At 39.9% G+C, this 21,144-nt stretch overlaps 1 protein-coding gene across 4 annotated transcripts in view; it reads right to left on the minus strand.

Annotated features, from left to right (window-relative positions):
* The window catches only part of espn (espin), a 51,261-nt gene extending 30,117 nt beyond the window's left edge, over positions 1-21,144 (minus strand). Inside the window, exons 1-7 of one of the 4 annotated variants that reach the window (XM_028024128.1) lie at positions 20,175-21,144; positions 14,639-14,832; positions 6,982-7,168; positions 6,645-6,827; positions 4,802-4,933; positions 1,769-2,024; positions 1,150-1,433 (exon numbers count right to left, since the gene is read on the minus strand). In XM_028024128.1, the coding sequence (XP_027879929.1) occupies positions 1,150-1,433; positions 1,769-2,024; positions 4,802-4,933; positions 6,645-6,827; positions 6,982-7,168; positions 14,639-14,832; positions 20,175-20,474 (1,536 nt within the window). In that variant the 5' untranslated portion in view covers positions 20,475-21,144. The remainder of the gene's footprint in view (positions 1-1,149; positions 1,434-1,768; positions 2,025-4,801; positions 4,934-6,644; positions 6,828-6,981; positions 7,169-14,638; positions 14,833-20,174) is intronic. The other 3 variants (XM_028024120.1, XM_028024140.1, XM_028024134.1) reach the window with 3 other exon arrangements.

Consider the following 21,144-nt stretch of genomic DNA (forward strand, 5'->3'; position numbering starts at 1 on the left):
CCTGACTCAAGTGATAGTTGGTTATCAGAAAATAAAGACGCACTTAGAAGCATTTGAATCAGTGATGTCGAAGTAGGGACACGTCTACAGCAAACCGAACACATGTCCTTCATGACTGTATGTTGGCATCCCTGGTTAAGAGCAAAGCATATTTCTCTGGTAGAATGGTCCAGTCAAAGTACTGACTTTGACTGGAGTTGTAGTTGGACAGTGAAGAGATATATGAAAATTAATGGTTACAGACACGCTCTACCCAATTGGACTGAATTGGGATGTTATGAAAGGAATAATGGACAAAAGATGTGTTCAGTATGCACATGTGCAAAGCTGCCAAAGGCAGATCCCTAAAAGTACAGCAGCTGTAGTTTCAACAAAAGACAATTTTTAGGAAAGAATACCAACGCTCTCCAGATTTCTATATGTGAAATAATTTGAAAATAATGTCGCATTTTCTGGTTTCTGCTCTGCCACAGCAAATTTTAAATAAGACATGTTGAACTTTTTGGATGTAACACACCAATAAGTGAAAAATCGTAAAACGCTTCATCTGACAACTACAGTGCCAGACATGGCATGACGACAATCAGGAAAATGCATTTCTCATGACAGAGTCAGATCAACCATTGCTGCATTGCTAAATAAACTCATTTACATCTCTGTCAGAAACACAACTCCACAAAGTCTGTATAAGCAAACCAGCAGAAGCAGAAGAGACATTTATATCATTGCCTCTCAATACTGCTGCTCCTCTTCAGACGTTTGAGTCATCTGTGGCCAGATTAATTAGTGTAATTCAAATCAAACCCATCACATCGGGCTTCATAATGTGTCAGATCAGAGGCCCGGCTCGCTAACAAGCATCTTCTGTGGCCTCGTTAGCCGTGCTGACACAATAACATCGTTGTTGGCTCATCGGAGAAGGCCCACTGTTACAGAAGAGCTGCAGTCCATTTCATTAAACCCAATGGCGGGGGAGCAGCTAATTGCCAATTTATGACAAACACACGGCTCTTCCGGTTTCTCTGTAAAGCATATGCTGGTGATTAAAAAAAAAAGAATGAAAATATAATTTCTTGGACATGTCTGTTTTTGATGTCCAGAAATTTTACTGAAAAACTGGAAGCAGGCTCTTGCCAACACCGTTCGTACCTCCTTTTTGCTGCTTTTGCTGTCCACGTGCCGCAAGTTGCTTTTCACCTTCAGGAACTCGGCCGACTGAGGCTCTTGCGGGGGCGGAGGCGCCGGGTAGCTCGGAGCTGGAGGGAGATCTGGAGGAGCTTGAGGGGGAGGCGGAGGAGGATAAGTCGGAGGAGGCGGAGGGTTGGGAACACCATCAGCTCTGATCTCGTTCCTGTTGGCCGTGTCGGCGCTGATGTCTGGGTTCAGCATGTCCATGTAGGCCTGCATGTCTGAAATGGCGGCCTCTGATGCACCTGTAAGAAGATGGCGGTCTCACAACAATTCAAGCAAATATTACGCACCGGTACCGGTTTTTAATTTGCACAGTAAAGCTGAGATCGGGGATCCTTTTATTTGTAAGCGGTTTAAGTGTGACTGAGAAAAATGACTGGAGTTACTACATAGAACTAAATTTATGTAGACACACCACTAGGGTGCAGCACCTGTATATAAAGCACCTGACATGTCCCCAAGTGAAACAACTGTGTAAATTGAAGGCAGTAACCAAACAGAAACATTGCAAAATATTAAATAAATGGATGGACAAATAAATAACAGTTTTAATCCCGTCGTTTAAAATGCCACAGACCTTGATGTGCCACTGTGTTTAGCTGGGTGGGAGGTCCTCGAGACATTGTAAGGCTGCTTCTCTTCTCTCCGGTGCTGGACTGGCTGGAGTTGGCAGAGTCGTAGTTGGACAGTGAGCTGGACGGCGAGCCGATGTCGAAGGGCGCTGCCTGGCTGGCTGGAGGCATGGTGGTGTTCGGGGAGGAGAGGCCCGAGTCCGGCTGCTTGGACTCGAGCTCCATCGAAGGGTCTCGAGACAGAACCCGATGCTCCACACTCTGTCGCAGGATTATGAAAGAAAGCGTCACTGTACAGCGGCTCGCACTCACACCCGTTGGACTGTTTCAGATTTTGTCCAACTCAAACTTTAACAGGTTTAATTGAGATTGTCTGTGATGGATCAACATAAAGTAGCGCGTTTAACCACACTTCGGATTACAGCACAAGCACATCGCTAGAAATGAATGACTATTTTTCCATCAATTCAATCTCTGCTCCAGCAAACAGAAAGCATTTCCACAGCACGGTTCTGCCACCACCATGCTTCACAGTGTTTAGGATGATTTGCAGTGTTACTCTTCAGCCACAGAAGGAATTTTGTTTGAAGAAAATTTTAGTCTTGTCTCATTTGTGATTCAATTACACACCAGTAAATCCAAGGCAAATGGTTGCACTTCGTTTTATTTAGGGGTACCAAATTAAAGGGAGCTGACCACCATGCATAATTTTTTTCTTACAATTCAAGATTATTCCCTGCATTGGGTTGGCCTGGATTATATCAAATTACGGTAATACTGAAATTTGTGTTCGTAACATAAAAACAACAACAAAAAAACCCCCCAACTCTATATGACTCATTTAATTAGAAGTTAATTCTTAGTTCTATTTTACAACACGGAACAATTCTCATCATTATGAATTATCCATATGTTCAGACATCAGTTCATACACCCTATTGCCTCTCAGGCCCTAGTGAATTAAAATGAGGAGAAAAGCATTATGAGTTTAATTACTGCACAGTAGTGAAACTTCTCACAGCTGATCAGAACAGCTCTGGGGCTTTTGTCTTTTCCCAAAGTGCTCGACTCGTGTGGCTAAATGTCCCTCGTGACAGAACAGAGAACATGAGACAAAGGAGATATGTCTCCCCTGCACTGTTATAATTACTCTGCATGCTCTGGGACTTCAATTTGCTAGCAATGTAGGATGCTGTAAGTCAAAGAGTAAGTTAGTAGTTAGCTGGAAAACCTGGAATAAAGTCAGTTCAGTGAAAGCTACTTCTTATAGTCTGTGTCACAGACTATTCAGTCTGTGAAACAGATTTGTGTCAGATTCACAAATAACAAAGTACAGTAGGGTTCATAGAATGCCTGCAATTAAATTAAATGCAATGAAAGTTCCAGGACTGACTGAGTTAAATCTCTGTTTTGTTTGAATTGCCCTCACATGTACCCCACCGCAGACACTGCCTTATGTAACAGCAGCCATATTGAGGGCCCTGTAAATGAACTTGCACTGCCTCATTTATTGTGTAATAGTCCCTTATTAAAGACCCAGTTTTAGTGAGTACTTGTAAAGAATGAAGGTTAGTGCAGTGCTGTGGAAACTGTGAGAAACAAAGTACGCTCTTCACCTTTTGCTGTGTTTTGCCTGATTAACGTTGCTCAACTTCGGTCAGTCTACAGACTGGTACAGTAAAAATTAAGCCATCAATTTTCAGCAGACTGTTTACAGAAAAAAAGTGTGTGCTCCTAGCAAGTCTTTATACCACGGTTCTTTAAACTTCTAATCTACACGTGCACAAAAGTACACATGCAGGTCTAAAAAGATACATACATTCAACTAAACCTCTCCAAGTGGCGCTGAAGGATGTAAAGTATTTTCTAATTTAGAAAATCCAAGGCCTGTTAAAATCTGGTCAGTGATTATGACTTATAGCCCCTATTAGTTTCTCTTCGCATAGCGAATGTCGAAGAAGAATTGAGAACATTCACAAGTTGGGAAACTTGTGAGCATTCTAGTTGGAGCCATTTCTACAGAAATGGACATTTTAAAGAACAGTCATTAGAGAAAAGCGAATTGGTTAAGATGTTCAGGAGCACCCAGGAACCACGGAGGTCCGCGCCTGACACCAGCTGGAAATTTGTTGAACACTAGAGTCACGGTGACGTGCTGAAGCAAGTTTTACGTTGCCACGGACGGAGGGGGTATTGACAAAGAAAGGCAGCCCTCCTCCGAAATCGACACCTTAAACCTCACCTGACATTTGCAACTGCCTGCTTCTGGAGAAAAGTTTTACTTTCAGACAAACACATATTGAATTGTTAGGCCACAAGGACAAGAAATATTCTGGAGGAATCAAGATGAAGCTTCATCGTGCCACCTTTGTTGTAGCATCATGCTGAGGGCTGTTTTGCCCAAAAGCGAATGGAATAAGAAAGATGTCAGATTTTCTTCAATTTCCTCTCAAATCAGCAGCTAGGCAGCGAACCTGGGACACAATCTGGTGTTCCAACCACACATCTAGACTGGCTGTGTATGCATAAACTGGGTTAGTATTAAGATGCTGCGTTCCTAGAGCTCCAAACTCAACTCTTTGGAAATGTGATAGTCCTTTGTGGATAAGAGGAAATTTACACCATCTTTGAAATCCAGTTTTTGTTTTTAAAAATAATTTTATGTTGCATAGCTATTTACTTGGGAAAAGAAATAAACATTAATCAAATAAATAAGCCAAAAATGTGCCCATGATAATGGATGTAAATTTCTTACCAAAACAGTTTACATTACTTTTGTGTCTATAGTTTGTTAAAATGAAAGTTGTCCAGCTCCTTGAAGCAGAAGCAGCGTTATCATGTACTTATGCTTGCTATCATTGCTGAGAGGTTTGTTTCACAAAGTGTATTTAATTATTTAAAAATAAAATGTGTTTAGGCTTGAAAACCAGAGGAATTTTATTACAAACCTCTCTTCCTAGACAAAGAGAGATCACCTCACAGCTTGGCTCGGTTCGCCAGTGGATCAGGGGTCAGGACTTGTTAGCCACAGATCTTACCATGTTTTCCACTGTGCGCAGATACTTGGCACACTGGGAGTGGCCGTTGTACTCAGCCAGGTCCGCAGCTGTGAAGCCGTCCTGGTCCCGAATGCCCAGGTCCACGCCGTTTACCACAAGTATCTGGCAGCACTGAAAGAGGACAGGGTCAGTTAGAGGAGGAACAAAACTTCAGTCAGTCTGGATTACTGATGACAAACTCATCAATGTAATTACCTCTCAGGTAATTGGTCTTTCACAAACAGTGGGAACAGTTTAAAGTGCTGAGTGAATATCTAGAAGGTTTAAATGTGGACCACAGTGCTGAGAGACACTGAGAAAAAAAATACAATACATTTTTACAGTTTCCCAAACTGAGACAACTGTCTTTGAAATGTCAATTTAAACATGGTGTTTAAATGAACAATACATTAAAATAACATGTAAAAAAATCCTTTTTTATTTTTCTTACACTGAAAAACTTTTCTGCCACCTTGACTCATTGTAGCAACAAATAATGTAAAAACAGATAAGAACATATTAATTTAATCAATTTAAATTTTGCGATACTTGGAATACAATAACAATAGAGCAATAAGTTGTTATGTTATTTCTGAAAATAAAAATAATTTGATATGATAATAAGTACATAGCTCTTGATGGTCACATGACCACTGTTGTCCTCCTAACATTTGTGAAAACATCTAGGAAATCAATGAAAATAAATCATACTCTGAACAAAGACGCATCACAAGAAATTATTTCTGATTGGCTCACAATGGCTGAATATGATAATTCTGACATTCACTTTACCTATTTTTAATAAGCTAAAACATCTTTAAATTCTAACCTTGCAGTCTTACAGTATGTATGGATTATGACACGGCTGTTAAACCTTTTCCACATTTTGTCATGTTGCAGCCATGAACTTTAATACATTTCACTGGAGTCTTATGTGATTAAACCAAAGCAAAGCAGATCATAAGTGTCAACTGGAGGAAAATGATACACTATTTAAGCAAAATTTCACATAAAAATCCCAAAAGTGTGATATCCATATTATTGGTTAAATCGTGTCATATCCATTCTGTCCTGTCGTGAAGGTCTTTTGGAAATTTCTCTCAACCAGCTTTATGCCACTAAAGACTGAAAGACTGGAGGCTAAACCTTCACCGCACTGACTTTCATCACCTTCTTCCACATTCTTGTTGTGTACCTTAAATGAATTGAAAGTCATTTCTGTATCCTTTTAACTTTCCCTCAATGTAGGAAAGTGAAAGTGACAGACAACTCAGTTTGTACCTGTTGTCCCAATGTGCACACGGTACTTTTAGTCATGATCGGTACGCACATGCGCAGAGCTGCCTCAGATTTTCACACATGATATAGTTTGGTTCTCTGGTATAACAGCTCATGTTGTCTAAGTATACTTGATGTGGAGTTGGTTAATAAACCACCTGGAATAGAACTACTTTACATCCTTCACAATGGTGAACATTCAACAAGCAGAAAGAGCCTTTGTGCTGGTCTATCTCACAAAAAGCATGTGATGTCCGTGGAAGTTTATGGCAAAATATTTACGGGGTATGAATACTTTCGAAAGAGCAAAATTTCAATGCAGAGTTTTCTTTGAGGCTGACCATAAAAAAATTTAGTCAAAACAGCAGGTTACTGAGGTGGGGGTAAAAACCGTACGCTATACCTCATTTATTCAAAACAGACGGGCTGTAAAACCCAGGATGGATGAGAGAGCACAGAGAATGAAAACATCCTCTACTTAAATACTCAGATCATTCTTTTCTTTTGTTATTTACATAATGAGAAAAAAATGAACTTTTCAAGAGAGAACTTCTGATCGCCCCACCTCCAGTTCCCCATTCTCCGCTGCGTCGTGAAGAGGGGTCCCTCCCCAGTTGTCGGTGACTATCTCTCCTCCATGCAGCAGCAGCCAGCTGAGCACCTTTGCATGGCCCCGGCTGCCTGCGAAGTGCATGGCCGTGGCCCCGTCGCCGTCCCTGTCCGCCAGGCTGATGTCTGTGAAACTCATCTACAGGGTGAGAAGACAAGAACAGACTTCACCGGTGTTCATTGTTTTCACTACTCTTAGTGTAAATGAGAATATGTTGTTAACAAAAAGAAAGAAACAAATAATGCTGGGTGTTTAATAAATTTGAAAGGATCTGACGTGCATGTCAACACACCAGCCAGACGATGACGGTGCTGTGGCCCATCTGAGCAGCAGCATGCAGAGGCGTCATCCCGTCGTTGGCTCTGATGCTTGGATCTGCCCCACAGTCCTTGACCAGGTATTGGACGACCTCCAGATGACCCTCCTGGCAGGCCAGGTAGAGCGGCGTGGCACCATTCTTAGTTTGGGAGTTGACGACACTGCAAGTAAATAAAACCCGCAAGCAATGAAAAGTCATGGACAGCAAACCTGAGAACTGCTGCTACATTTGACCTGAAATTAATGTTTTAACAACAAGTCATTAAAAAGGTGTTGGACAGGGAAACTTTACTACTTCATAGTTATTTTAAACAAGATTGTGCTTTTCCCCCATGCACTGGTAAATGTCTAAACATCTAAAAAGAATATCGGTTTAAATATAACCAGTGATTTTATTTCTTTTGTCAATGTTCTGGTTGTAACATTTAGAGCAGCTGTGGCGCATCATACTTACTGGGATTTTGTGTCATCAACCACAACAAAGAAGCACATTATAGTGAAATCTATCGAGAGAAAGCAAAGTTTTTCAACATTTTTCACAAAGAAATATGGCGTGCATTTTTTTTCAGCTCCCTTGATTTAATATTATGTTTGATATATATACAGAACCACCTAGACCCATCATTTCAGCTGCGTTGTTGCTCCAGCTTCACCTTTTAGGTCAATGAAAGTCATTGAATTGCCACACCAGTTTCAAGCCTTTAGCAGTGTAATTGGTAAATGGACTGAATATATATTAAAGTTTTGTAGTCACATTAACCACTAAAGGCACTTTACATGACAGCCACATTCACCAAGTTATACTCACTAACATGCACAGATACACAGATCAGTAGGACACATAGGGACCCTAAGTTAGAGTTAAGTGCCTGGCCCAGAGACCCTTTGTCGAAATTGAACACTATCCCTAGCCCTACAACGTTTTGATTGCGAGTTAACTGCTGAGCCTCAGTGATGGCCTGTTTTTTTGTATTTGCAGGTCCTGCTAAGCTTTGGCAATCAACCTGATTAGAATTGGCCAATCCTCAAGGATCCTTACAGCTGACTGAACCGCAGATGTTTTCTCACACACAGAGGTGGAGTGAGGCCCTGGTTCCTTTTGGCACCACTCAATCCATCTGCTGACCTGCTAATGCATCGGAAGACACACCGCATCATGTTAACAACTTAATTCAGTAAAATATTTGTTTGGATTATTATCTTTAACGGCCAATGAGTTGGATTAAGACAGCTGCCTTTTAACAAGTTTTCTACCATGATTTTCCTGTATTTATGCTATGTTCCAGTTGTACTAGGTACTGGGAAATCCTGCCTTTTCTGCCAGAAAAATCGACTGGAACGCCTTCCGAAGTCGGATTTCCCACTGAGAAACTAGGAGCAACTCCATCTACCCCTGGTTACAACTTGTAAGGCCGACTTCGTGTTTCAATATGGCCGCTCCTCGCATCAACAGTAGTAGGATCAGAGTGAATCTAAAATTATCTCAGGTCTGACATCAAACTCAGCTCAGAGTTATGACTTCCCAAATAACTGGAGCGCAGGATTAGCTCCATCCATCCTCTAATAATCTCTAACCAGTTTTCCAGCAGCATGATCCTGCCACCACTATGTTTCGCAGTGGGGATGGTTCAGGCCAATTAGGTTTCACTGCATTTAGAGACTGTCATCAAATCCTTAGGTCAGTGGTTTATATACTTGTTGTCAGGACTTCAATTGTTGAGTAGTAGCACTGATTTATCCATACTTTAGACAATAATCTTGAATCACATTTCATTTCATCAAGCAACACTTTGGAGGATAATTGAAAAGTGTGTTTTCTTGTTGTTTCAGCGATTCTGTCTATTCCAGATACGAGCCCTTGCTGGAAAAAGGCTTTTCAACATGCAATCCCTATTTTTAGCTTCAGCTTTAGACGAGTACGCACGGTCTGACTGTAGGTGCAAAACACCTTGGTCTGTTGCTAAAAGTAGGCAAGCAGGCAAGCCTGACTGAATCTCATTCCTTGTTTTCTTTTTTCCCCAAAGGTCCTTAGCCCGGCTCTCAAATCAAAACTATCCAGCCCTCGTGTCCCTTTTTGTCCCAGATATTCTCTGTCGCAGCAGGATGTCACGGAGGAAACGAGTGCTTCCCGACTAAATCCCGTAAGGTCGTACTTTATTTGGACTCTGACAAATGAGCAATGAGTCACTTAAGAGGATTATCAGCCCACTAGCTTTGCTTGACTCGCAATGTGCCTAACTAAATGTTGCAAGTGGAGCTGAGCCACTACATAAGAAAGCTGAAGGGCTACGTCTCACCTTTGCACAGGCTGCAGTTAAATCATGCCAAACGAGTGGTTTTAATATCAGTTAGTCTTATTCTGAGCTACAAAAGATAAATATGTACTGTCTGTTAGAAGAAAACAAACATTGAAGGCCTCTTTGAATGATTAAGTGAAAAGTTCCATGTAGGAACAATTAGACAATAAATATTTCAACACAAGAAAAGGAAGTCGTCTGTGTTTCTGTCATCAGGAAGTGAGCATGTTAATGAATCTTTCATTGATGTAACTAAAGTGGGTTTCGCTCACATGTTTTTCTTAGAAGGAGAAAAGTATATTTCTTTAACTAATCCTATTGACAAAACTTCACTGTGCTAAAGGTCACATACTAAAGCAACCAGGATCAAACTCCTCAAAGTGGAGAGGCTTAGGAAGTGAAAAGGTGCTTCTGAAGAAGGAGTGTAGATTTCAAAGGGTTAGGAAAGAGGTTAGTCCATTCTCCGACACAAGGCGCACCACCTCAGCAGGGACTGTACAGAAAACTTGTCACACTGGAGTCAGAGACATGTGATATATTTCCATTTCAGCTCCAGTGAGCATTTTGCCCTGGTAATAGTCTGACCACTGTACCTTTCCTTTCTGCAGTAACAAAGACCAAGGTTGTCTTCATTACAGTAATGTAATTGATGTCCTACAAATGGCCCTCCTGGCTAATGAAGGCTTTTGACAAGCTCAGTGTTTACCCCCTATTGAATAATGAAGAGTTTTGATGGAGAAATGGATGTTCTTGCAACATGTGCATCTTGCGTGTGTCTGTTTTATTGGTTATTTAAAAAGTGTTTTAAGTGTTTTAATGCACAGTTTTGAAAGTTTATTAAAGTTTCTAAAGGCCCAGGTTTTCTAAAGCAGGGACATTTTTCAAGTCAGGTGACAATAAATAGAGATTTGCACAATTAAAGTAAAGTTTTGTTGCACAAGCACCATGCATGGTACCAACATCCAGGCCTACTGATGAGCCAGCAGTGAAGAGAAGTCACTTGTTTTAGCTGCTGAATGCTAAAACATTCAGCTTTCAATCTTATTTGTTGTACATTAATATCTAAACCAGTAATTTATTAAATGCCACGTGGTAAGTAAAGCAAACCGTTTTCTAATGAAGTCCAGCTGATTCTATACTGTTGGTGACATCACAGCAATTCCTCAACCTGAACAAGCAGGAAAATGTTGTTTGTCTTTGGGTTTTTTTTTGCCACAGATATTTTTTAGATTAGATTAAAAAACATCAAATGATGCAGAATGATGCCAAATATCAACAAAATACATATCTCGTGTACATATTATGTAATTTGTTAAGAAATGAACAAAGCCAGGACACAGTGAAGTATTACAAACATATACTGTACCTTCTAATGGTTTCCCCATATGTAGAAGTTATATGGGGAAACAGAAAAAAGTAAAAACATAGAGAGGGAAGGACACAACTTTTTGACAATGGGAAAGAGACTAAACTCTGAAAATATATATTTTTTTTCACACACTTATTTTACTCTTTCATATTTTTCCAGACCTAGAAAATAGTGAAACACAATTAAAATTTTTTCCAGATTCTCTATGAACTCTGTTTTCACTAATTTTTATGTAAGAGATTAAAATCCTCTACTTTCACGTGGAGGGTGTAAAATTTGTTAATCTTAAAGTCAACTCTATGAAGAACTACAATTAACTAAGTTTCTATTTCGAGAAAAATCAAGAGAAAAGGAGCCATCAGACGATATGTTTTCTCAGTCCCCACTTCTGATGGGGCTTTAGATGGCTAACTTTCTGGATTATCTCAACACAGAGCGATGTCCTTTTAAACTTCATGCTGCAACCGACTCGAGGCCAAAGATCTTAATCTGCACTAATTGATTACATAAAACGTCTGCAGCTTCCCACTTACTAGCTCTCTCTCTCTCTCAGTCTTTCACCATCATTCATCCACTTTTTGTAATGAGGCTATCTTGTCAGGCACAGCACATTGAGCTTTTTGTTTTGGCTCACTGGGAGAGATTGGCAGATAAAATGCTCATGTAGACGTAGTTCACAAAACTATCTGGAAACACAAATGCAATGACCCATCCTGCAACACGACAATATGGAAAAATATGTGACAAAAAAAGGACTGCATTTATTTCACACTAAGATTTTTGTTCAGAAAGGGTGTTTATGGATGTGGGATCAAGTTTTGGTCTCCGCTGCAAGTTAATATTTGTGCAACATTTAATTGAAATTTAAATTGAATTTTTGGGGACAAACTGATGTCAGATTTGGGGACAAGATTCTAATCTACAATTTAGTAAAACAAAACAATACAACTGAAATTACATCCTGTACTCCTTTTGCAGGACAAATTGCAAACCTGAGCATGTAATGCTTCTTTTTTTCAATAATTCTAATAAATAACAATTGTATCTTAGTATGGGAGAGGAAAATGATCTGATTTAAAGTTAGGCACGTAATAGATTAATTAATTATTCATTAGTTTATAGTAACTTTCCAGGTGCCTTAGGAGGAAACATGATGATTGACCTATTTGTGTCAGACCCGTAGAATCAGGAAATCCCTGAAATACAACCTGTGTGACACTATGGAGTAGGCCAGAAAACAGATGAGAAACTAGGAAACATCGTAGGTTTTAGTTTTTAGTTTTTTTATATTTTTTAAACTCATATTCTTCCTTGTTTCTCGGCCTGTTTCCTGTGTAGTTACTGTCGATAAGAGCCACTAGCATCATAGCAAAAAGAAGAGCCAGGGAAACAATTGTATCCACTGGAGATCTCCAAAGCGAAAACCAGAGGTGACAACAAAGACCCATTATTCCACACTTCCCAATAAAGCATCTGGATTATTCCCAAGACTTTAGCGAAAATATTATGTTGAGAGACAACGGTGGAACAATACTACTGCTGTCCCAACACATCATTTCAGAATCAGAATATTATTATGACAGCCAATCACAGAGGTAGTTGTGGTTAGGATCCTTTGTTGTGTTTGGTGAACTGAAACCTAATCATACTTTGGGTTATGCAGGAGATAATGAACCAAAGAAACAGCAATAGTTACACATCTGAATGACAGAAAATAAGAAAAAGAAGAAAAAAAACCCAAAGGGTTTGTCATAATTTGGACATAAATCTGACTGAGATGCTTTGGCATAAGCAGTGGCTGAATTAAATTAACTTTTTGCTAAAAAGAGTTGACCACAATTCTTCCATAGCGATATAAAAAAACTTATTTCCATTTAACACCAATGCTTTGAAACATGAAAATGTGACAAACAAGCCAGCACTGAAGAAATCAGTGGGGAGCAAATACTTTTTCAGGACCATGTATAACTATAGTAATTACAGTACTCCAAACATTTTCTAGAAATTTCTTGTCAAATCTGCAGAATGATGTCTTTGTTGGCATTTTTACTGTCATTAAGATATTCTGTTATGATTGAAAGTGAGACATAAGTCAAAATACAATGCAGAAAACGGAAAACACCAACAAGGTGTTGTTGTCTACCTCGAGTGTATGTACTTTTATGCCCTGCAGTCACACTCTCATTATGTTACACTATAATTAGGCTGCTTGTTACAAATGCAATGATGTAACCAAGACAGTCCATGTAATCTTTGTGATCTTCCAGGTAGAAACGAAACAGCAATAACTGTTAAAACTCAGGGATGCGTGTTTGCACATCATATTGAAGTCTGAACATTAAACTTCATCTCCACTGTACATTCAGGGCTGGAGGCTATAAAGCAGCGCCTCCATACAAATGCATTTGTTTCCCTCATTATCTTATCGCCATTTGGTGCTTCTGTGTGTCGCCGTGGAGACGATGGTAAACACCAGCAGTGGGAGGGGCGGCGCAGAGGACTGAATGGAGCCCAGCTATCAGGGAGCTGCAATGTCTCTGAGGAGCATTAAATTTTCAGCAGGTATGTACCCGTCTGGGGTGCATCCACACAATATTGGAGGTGCAAAACGCGACACAACCTGCCTTCTCCCTCTGAGGGCATCAGTGTATTATATTTGTAGTAAGAGGTCATGCTTTTGTTATATTGTACTAGAAATAAGAAATAAAATAAATGTGATTATTCTTCTAAAGCTGTAAAAAAAAAAGGCATTACAACTATAGCCGGTTTTAAATGCCAGCTAAAATCCTTGAGTAAATTTTGTGCATCAAATATTCTGGATTTCAATAAATATTTGAAAATGAACACATTGCATGTTCCATTTAAACATAGAAGCCTATAGTGGGAATGTACCAACCAACTGGCAAGCTTTCCTGTGATTGTTTCTTGCTCCGATTAATAAGTGTGTTGGATAATGGCTTAATGGACATATGACAAACTCACAAACTGAGTTAAAACACCTCAGTTTGTGTTTCTTCCTTAAGAAGAAAAGTGCAGCTGGTCAAAGTTGATATCAGCATGCGAGGCCTTAAAGAAAACAAGAAATTGGTATTTGCCAGAAAATCCCTGATCAGTGCAGCTCATGTTTCAAACGCTAGATCTGGTCAGATGATTAAAAAAGCGAAAGACAACGAAGCAGCTCTGACCATTTGGCCATTGTTTGGCCAAGTAAAACGTCACCATTAGGCACCGTTTGTGCCCCAATAAACCAGTCAAATAGACAAACCTATACAACTTTTTATGTAAAACATAATATATACATTATTAACTAATATTAGCCAACCTGGCTAGTGAACTCTACTTGTAAGACTAGGCTTGAATCTTTCCTTTTTGGTAAAGGTTACAGTTAAATTGGCTTAGGCTATCCTGAGCTATCTATAGTTATGCTGCCAGAAGCTTAGAATGCTACTGGGGCACAATGACCACTTTTTCTCACTTTCTTTTGCTGCTGCTCTCCAATTTGCATTATTTGCTGTTGTTTCAACTGTTAACTTTTTGTTTTCTCTCAGTTTCTTTCCATAGATGCTGCATCTGGTCTGGAATTTGTCTTCCTGAAGGAAGGGCATCCATGAGATAACACTGCCATCAATTAATAGTTTTTCATCTCCTGCTATTAACTTTTTACCTTCATGAACATAGAAAATAATCCTTTATCTGTTCATCTGTTTCTTTTTGTGTATAGCTAAGCGTCACATTTTATTCAAAAAGCACATTTCGGTAAAAAGTGTGTAATTCTTTGGAGGGTTGCTGTATGTCGTACACACACTGGTATTGGCCGCTTAGTCCTGTAAACAAAGTCATTTGTAACCTCTGCTAAAAATATCTCTGGAATCCCTCACATTGCCCAGATTAAGTCACTACAGACGAGAGGAAATGGGTAACGTCAAGAGGAAGCATTTTAAACACTGTGAAGAGACAAGTCTTACTTTGGGCTGTGTCCCAGTAACAGTCGGAGAGAAGCCAGATCTCCCTTGGCAGCTGCATAATGAACAGGTAGGGCTCCTGTGTCGGTGGAGGCCCCGGGGTCCACTTCACCGCTTTTCAGCAGCCATTCGGTGATCTCATGGTGACTGAAGCGACATGCAAGGTGGAGAACCGTGGCTCCAGAGCTGTCCTTGTCCTGCAAATCCAAACAGATGGAGAAACTGAAAAGGACATGCACTCACACAGTCTTCTTTTTTATTTTTTTTATTCAAAACATAATCTGTTTGTGGAAGCCAGTAACATCTAGGTGATCAGGGCACATCTGTTAGAAAGACTGAAACCAGCTACCTGTGTAATGAAGAGAAACAAGGTATTTAAAAAAGGAACTAATATCTGAGTTGCTTTGCAGAAATGGTTCAGCCTCTGTCCTGTTCCAATTAAAATTCTTCCTGGTCTTGGATGGCTCTGACTCTGAATTTCTACATTGTTTGGCACAATTTTACTGTAACATGGCAGTAAACAGAGGCTCTTTTGAACCTTTTCACTCCAACAGAGCTGATTCACATACTCTGACTGTTGTGTTTTAATTGATGTGACATGTTGAATATCCCACATCCGATTTAAACCTGGTACTTAATTCTACATCGCTACCACTTGTGACTCATTTGTGAATTCCTTCCACAGTGTATTATATATTTAAATAAATGGCATTTTAACTGTCTTTTCTTCCGAGTTGAAAGGGATGTGCATGTCCTTCATATCTTCAGTGTTCTCTTTGTAAATACCGCCCTAAATACTGAAGCAACTTTGGGTCTTTGGAAATTAACTCTAAACTTCTGATAGGCATAAAAACTAGTGGTTTTCAGAAAGTATTTGTTCTTTTTACAGATCTAATCCGATTTTTTTTTTTTTGTCACATTTAAATGTTTCTGGTCATCAAACACATTTAAATACCAGTCATCAATAACATGATTAAACACAAAATGCAGTTTCATAATCACGATTTAATTTATTAAGTACAAACAGCAATCCAAACCAACCGGCTCCTAAGTGAAAAGGTTTTAGTCCCATAACAATCAGTGAACCTTGGTAGCAACAACTGCCGTCAAGCATTTTAAATTACAAGCAATTCATGTTTTACATCACTGAGGAGTCCAGCCATATTTGAGGATCTATAAACATGAATGGCCTGTTTAGTGTCACAATCCAACATCACAGTCAGATTTAAGCGCAGAGTTTGACTAGGCCACGCTAAAAACGTATTTCATTCTGAGCCATTCAGAGGATTTGCTGGTGTCCATTGGATTAATGTCCCACTGCATGACAAAAGTATAGACAAAAGGCCTCAGCTTAAAGTCACAAAGGGCTGGCCAGGCAGTCTCCTTCAGGATATTCTGAGTGACATCAGGATCAGAGCTCCACTGGCTACAGGATGATATTCAAATCAAATCATCCAAACCCAGTAAAGGGCAGTGGAAAAATAAACACATCAACAAGGAAATATAGAGCCAAAATATAGTAAGAGCATATAGTGAATGGAGGTTGCTAAGGAGTAGATCACTATTAAAGGATAGTACTGGACAGTGATACATACAAGATGTCAGAAAATATACTGTATCTTTATGAAAGATGAGTAATAATGAACAAAAAGAGGTAATCGGGATAAACTTAAAAGAAAGTGTGATACCCAGTTCCAAATTTAGCTGCATATTTCCAAGTAATTTCAAATTTTTCAGACAAATTTTCAGTGTGATGTTTCCTACAAGATGCTTAGAAAGAACACATGATGAACATATGAATGGATTGGTCTTCTTGTCTAGATAATATCAGTGTTTTCAGTACACAGCCATCTCATTGCACCCCAAGACTAAACATTGACTCTTAACTTTTAGCTATTTCCATGTTACTTGGGATCTCTTATTTATTTCAGAACAATGCAAAGCAGTGCAGAATTTGCTTATATTTTTTACGTCACAATATTCATTAAGACTCCTTGGAAACCCAAGCTGGCGCTCTTTATTGACTGGGATTAATTTGCATGTACTGGAAACACATGCTATAACTGAGTCAGCATGGGGTTTAATTCATCATGTGAGGGTTTAACCACTGTAGCTCCAAGCACTCTTCCATAGTTTACTAACTGAGCTAACATTCTGTTTTTGTGACCCTCATTATACACTGTCAGTGCTGTATAAGGGGTATTAGGAATGCAAATCAAACTTTGCATATCTCATTACCATGGTAACATCTGACTGTGTAACAAGGTAAGTTTCAATCAAAGAAGGATGGTCATATTTTAATGTGATTCTAGTCCTGAATGTATACAGTCAGTGCCACCTGAAAGTATTCAAACCCTAACCCTACTTCACATGTAGTTATAAAACAGACTTTTACTACAACTGATCTGAACATAGCTTTCAAACAGAGTTGGTTGAATGAATGATTTGAAAAAGATCACAGCCGTCTAACTTCCAACAGCTCACCATGCATATCAGAACAGAAACCAATCAATGAAGTTGAAGTACGGTAATTGTCTGCAGATCTACCAGACCAGATCTACCTGCACAGTCCTTTTGGGGAAGAAATCAAGAGGATTGTGCAGCATTAAATGCTTTGAAAAGCACTGTGGTCGTCTCCACTACTAAAAAATATATTTTTTAAATTGGAGCCACCATTATCCTCTTGAGATCTGGCAGCTAAACAAAGTCAGGGAGGAGAGATGATTGAGGACCAAATGATCACTAATGTGAAGCTCTGTTGATCCCTTAAGGCAATCAGAGAACCATAGTTAAACCATTGCTAATGGACTCCACCAATCTGTCCTTTATGGTAGAATGGCCAGATGGAAGCCAAAAAGGTACATTCTAAACCATTTGATTTTCACCACAATGCACTTCAAAAATTGCCAGACAATGAACAACCAAGTTTTCTGATCCGATGTGACCAAGATGAAACTTTTTTAAAAAGTGAACCCTAAAGGCTCAAACATACTCAGGTGTACTGAGTGTATTCTGCGGCCACTCGGACCTCAGTATAGTGAAGTACAGCTGAGTGTTAGAGTGCTAAAGTACCATGTGTATAGAAAACAAGGCCCTGCTCTAACCAGGATAACACCGTCTCAACTATAGGAGCCATCTTTATCACCACTAGTTGGTGGTATTTCATTTTGTGTACGTACAGATTATGGTAGATGCAGATATGGTGTTCTTTAAGGTCAAGTATAATTCTGTTCAGGTGTTACTAATGAGGAGAGGCAAACAGTGTTCTTAGTCTAGAGGTCTGGTGGATTGTCTTTGTTCTAAATGAAAATATCGAAATAAATGGACATCATAAAGGAAATAAATTATGATTATCAGTGGAAACAAAGATTGACATAGAGAACTTTAAGTGCATGTAAAAACAAAGCCTACTAAAAACAACAGCTACAAGCACTGTAAGACATATGACTTTAGTTGCAACACCACCTGTGAAGTATGTTGTACTGCTTGGTGTTTTTCTATGGAAGCGGTCTGTACAGAGGGTTAGACGACATCAGCAAACACAGCAAGGATTCTTCAAGAAAGCGTGCTCTAGAGTGATCTCAAACTCAGAGTAAGGTGAGCAATCGTCTTCTAACACAACTATGACCCAAATCCAACTGCCAGGACAACAAAGAGGTGGCTAAAGGAGCAGTCTGCGAATGTCCTTGAGTGTCCCAGCCAAAGCCCAGACTTAAATCCAGTCGAACATCTCTAGACAAACCTAAAAATGGCTGTTTACCAACACTACCCAATCAGCCTAACCGAGCTTGAAAGGATCTGCAGAGAGTAGAACAGAATACCGAGCTTGCAGACACAAACCCTAGCTAGAACCCTTTAAGTTGTAAAAAAAAAAAGATGCTAATTTCCTCATTAAACACAAAAATCTGGTTTTATTTAATTTGACTGTGCCAACTTATTCTTCTTCTAATCTCTTTTTTCTTTCATTTGGGGTAGCCGCTCTTCTGTGTGCTTGACCAAAATTACAACAATGCTGAAGAACTTTTATATAAACATTTGACAATGTTTGACACAATAAAACAATTTAAGCAACCAACCCAAGAAAATTTTAAAAGTCAAAGTAGGCTGGTATCTAAAACAGTTCAGGGCTGCATAACTAGCTTTCCTGCAAATGACAACAGTACCCACATGGACTTCTATAGTCATATATTACAGTATGACCATCTGCCCAGTGAAAGGGCTCATATATGTTATATTAAACCTAGTGTCTTAGGTTGTTTGTGTGACCTTCAAAAGTCAGTGTGGCAAAGTAAACATCTTGTAAGATGATAGTACTCCACCAGTTACTGCATAATTCATCAGTGATTATTTATATTTTGCAAGAGCAAAGAAAAAAAGCATTGATGAAGTAATTTTTTATATTCAACAAACAACTGGTTGTTCAGAAGATCTCTCAACAGGAAGCAGATAAATTGCATAGTTTAAGAATGTTGGGGCTTGCATGCCATAAGTAGTTTTTGTAGCAATAAATAGAAAATCTCATGTAAGCTACAAACCAGCACCAAGCACTCTAACACTTGAAACCAATGTCCTCAATCCATGGTTGTCAAACTATGGTGCAAGGATCACTGGTGGTACTTGAACTGTCTTTAGTGGTAATCACTATGGCATCAATTATTTTGTAAGATAAATTTGTTGTGAAGCATCGACAATAAGCTCCACCAGCCATAAAGACTAATTGCTCATGCTTGATTAGTCATGTCTCAAAATCAGTGCAGTGGGGGAAAAAATTCTCTGAATTCCCAGTATGAACTGAAGCGGACCACAGTGAACCAGGAGCAATCGCTGGTTGATTTTTATGCTGTGGTCTATTTACTATTAAAACTTTAATTTGGGTGTGGGATTAAACCAATTTAAGTGACTTCTAGTTCAAGTTAGAAAGTCAAAGGAGTTTGTTAACATACTGTATGTGCTTTGTGCCCAGTATAATTACTAATAGCAATTCAAGCTGATAATAGTGTGTTTCTCCAAAGCTGTACTTTCAAATCTTGGTTACACGTTTGCTTAAGGATATAAAATAGTGTGCAAAAGTTTTAATGGTATACAAATAATAAAAACTGCAAATAAACTGTTTTTACTGCTGCAATCACCAAGTCTTATAGAGTATGAGGTCAGTTTTTGTTAGGAACCTCTGACATTCCCACTTGGAATCTGACGTCTAATCTGGCTATTCAGTTAACTCTTTTCAGCTTACAAAAATGTGGAAATGTTTTCTTCAGAGTAAAATTTTAAACCACATTGTTCAACCAATCATGCCAAGCCAACAGACGTCTTAGTCATAGAGGCCACGACTGTTGTTAACTTATTACAAAAAGTTTGAAAACAACAACAATGGAACTGGATTGTAGAGCAGCGTACCTCTGGAGCTGATGAGCTACTATTTTGACCTGTTATATAAACATAATGTAGTCTTTTCGCGACTAAAGTAATAATAGTCTCCCATAGAGTTAACGCCAGGTCAGAATAAACATAACTGAGAGGTCTGGTTCAGGTTACTCACCTCCGGCCGACACCCCCCCTGGGTCAGCAGCCACTGTAAGCAGGCCAGATTGCCCGTGGCTGCCGCATCATGGGCCGGACTGGCCCCGTTGTTTGCCAGGCAGTTACCCTGCAGCCCTGCCTCCTCCACCAGAAAACGCAGGCAGGTCAGCTTCCCGGCCCGGGCTGCGTGGTGGACCGGCGAAGCCCCCAGAACATCCTTCACGCCGCTGCTGAGAACCTTCGCTGCCAAGAGCGTTTTGAGCGTCTGCACGTCTCCCTGCCTGGCTGCCGCCAGCGTCCTGTCGCCCTCCACCACCATGGCTGCAGCCGGCTGCGGGTTAGGCGGCTCCGTCCCTCGGCTGCCTGCTATGACCCCCTCCCCCTCCCTGACTCAGTTCACCGGGCGGACAGGGTTAGCAGCGCTGCGTCCATAAAGCCTCTGAACATGTCAGTCACCGGGTTAATTCTGCGGACAAGCTCGGTTATTGCTCCATGGGTCTCTATAAAGCGACGATAAACAGCGGAATCCGTCCCAGAAATAAACAGATATCATCTTCTTTTACATACTGGATTTAAAAAACTCACTGCATCCTACGCTGTACGAACTAACCTCTGCTTTGCTGAATGAGTTATCCGCTTCAGCTCTGACAAGCAGGATTCTCCTGAACACCTGTTGCACAAGATCTTCTAAGTCCTATAAACTATTTATATTTTGTGTGTTTACTTTTTTTCTACCTGGTTAATGTCTCCTATCATGTGGCTCGAAGAGTCCTATTGTTTTTTTGTTTTTTTTTTCTTCCTTCGAGCAGATGGCGACATGGGACGGAGCGCATGATAAATAATCCAGCAGAGGGAGGACCGCTGAGCCTGTAACAAGTTGCTGCTCGCTGAAAATCGGCTCACAAATTAAAGGAGCAGAACGGAAAAGCTGCTGGAAGTTCGGTAATTCCCGGGCGGTTCAACGGAGGAAAGGATGAACCGCTGGGATG

This window comes from Xiphophorus couchianus, chromosome 1 (genome assembly GCF_001444195.1).
Source record: "Xiphophorus couchianus chromosome 1, X_couchianus-1.0, whole genome shotgun sequence".
NCBI lineage: Eukaryota > Metazoa > Chordata > Actinopteri > Cyprinodontiformes > Poeciliidae > Xiphophorus > Xiphophorus couchianus.